This window comes from Triticum dicoccoides, chromosome 2A, assembly GCF_002162155.2.
Source record: "Triticum dicoccoides isolate Atlit2015 ecotype Zavitan chromosome 2A, WEW_v2.0, whole genome shotgun sequence".
In the NCBI taxonomy this organism is placed as follows: domain Eukaryota; kingdom Viridiplantae; phylum Streptophyta; class Magnoliopsida; order Poales; family Poaceae; genus Triticum; species Triticum dicoccoides.
Genome location: NC_041382.1, coordinates 152,826,266 through 152,828,057, shown reverse-complemented (window position 1 = coordinate 152,828,057; position 1,792 = coordinate 152,826,266). Strand labels below are relative to the sequence as shown.

General features: G+C 54.0%; 1 protein-coding gene across 1 annotated transcript; it reads right to left on the bottom strand.

The window, feature by feature from the left end:
- Positions 1-1,013: 1,013 nt before the first annotated feature.
- On the bottom strand, positions 1,014-1,786 carry LOC119359192. The gene has a single exon (XM_037625493.1). It carries the CDS (start codon positions 1,653-1,655, stop codon positions 1,281-1,283), a length of 375 nt encoding a protein of 124 aa, XP_037481390.1. The 5' UTR covers positions 1,656-1,786; the 3' UTR covers positions 1,014-1,280.
- Positions 1,787-1,792: the final 6 nt, after the last annotated feature.

Below are 1,792 nucleotides of genomic sequence, written 5' to 3'. Positions count from 1 at the left end.
ATTGTCAACTATAGTAAGATTTGCCCGGCTTCAATGAGGAAGGGGCAATGAGACATCATCCTTCGTCTCATCTCAGTGCTTGTGTACATCTTTGTTAGGTGGTCCATAGATCTGGTCACTTCTTTTACTTTTGTGTATTTGTGTGCATCTTATTAATAGATCTAAATAATCACATTTTTCTTGTGTTAGTCTAGACTCGCCTTGCCATCGAAAAAAAATGTCTAGGCTCACCTTGTCGTCGAGAAAAGAAGTCTAGATGCGCCTTTCACCATCCAGATGACCAAAAACCTAGTTGTCGTCCCATCTACACCCCTCTTGCCGCTGCTAGGGCGCGTTGCCAGGAAAATCACATGCGGTGCCGGCGCCAGAGTCGGTGGGGAGGTCCAGATCGAGGCGACATGTTTGTGGAGGAGTTGGAGGGCTTTTTGTTGGATGGCGAAGGAGATGTGTGCTCGAGTGACAATCTTCTCCAGGTAGTGCTCGGCGACTGAGTTGGTGATCCAGTGCGACAATCGTCAACGGTGGCCCAACCTGGCTAGGTCATTGGAGAAGAGGTAATCGGTGCATGGTCCTGGACAGCGACAAGCTCAACATTGGACCCCTACCCGTCGTGTAACGACATGTGTGATTTTTTTCCCATGCTTTCTTTAGTGAGTCTTCGAGTCTGGGTTTAGGTTTCCAATGTCCCGCCGGTTTTCAAATGGATCCATCTAGATTCGGCCAGCTTTCTTTGTATTTGGAGTTTTGACAGGCATTTATCAGCATTGCCTTCTTTGGGGCGGCAATTTGTTTCATTTTTTTGGTCTGCAGCGATGAGTTACCGGGTGTTGTTTCTACAAGTTCATGGGTTGAAGAAAGTCTGTTTCGCCGAGGTGGAGCTATCCTCACAACACGCCGCCGGTAAATGCAGGAGAAAGAAGACTTCAACACATCAGGTTATCTCCCGGTTTTGTCTAAAAAAATAGTTATCTCCCGATTAGTAGCATGATTTTGTATATACCATGACAAGGACAGGAGAAGAAACGTTCTTCGTTTACAACTTTGTTTCTTTTTGCCCTAACGGGCATAATTTCCATCTGTTATACAGTGTTTCATCAAACCAAAGAATCCAAATGCGAAAAACCGTCTTGATTTCTCGCTGAAGCCTACCAACCAAACCAATATGTACAGCGTTTATACAGTTGCTACAAAGAATGGAACGGACAAAACGGCAGCACCGCCTAGCTAACACAAGCCCGACACGACGATCGCTAGTACACATGCACATCACGGCTGCTTTCCTAGTCGTCCGAGTAATACAACAGCCCCTCCTCGTCGGAGCCGCCCATCCACGTGGACGACGACGAGCCGCCGTCGGAGGAGAGCGAGAGGGACCGCCGGTAGCTGTACAGCACGGCGCCGGGCGGCCGGCGCGCCACCCAGCCGCCGCGCCCGGACGCCGGCACGTAGTACTGGTCCGGCTCCGGCAGCGGCAGGCAGAAGAAGACGTAGAGGCAGTCGGCCAGGCGCTCCAGCTCCCGCGCGGGCGGCGTGAGCAGCGCGCGCAGCACCTCGTCGGCCCGCAGCCGCCGCCGCTGCCCCGGCCGCGGCGGGCCCTGGCACAGCTCCGCCGGCACCCGCGCCGCCGCCGCCAGCCACGCGCCGCTGAACACCATCCGGTCCCTCTGTTATTGCTTCCTCGCGGCCCTCGCTGAGCGTCGCGTGCCGTTTTGTTTGGCGCCGTCGGCCGGTTGCGTGCGCGGGCTCTGGTTTGCGTGGAGTGCGGAGGGAGGGAAGAGGAAGGAGAGGGGAG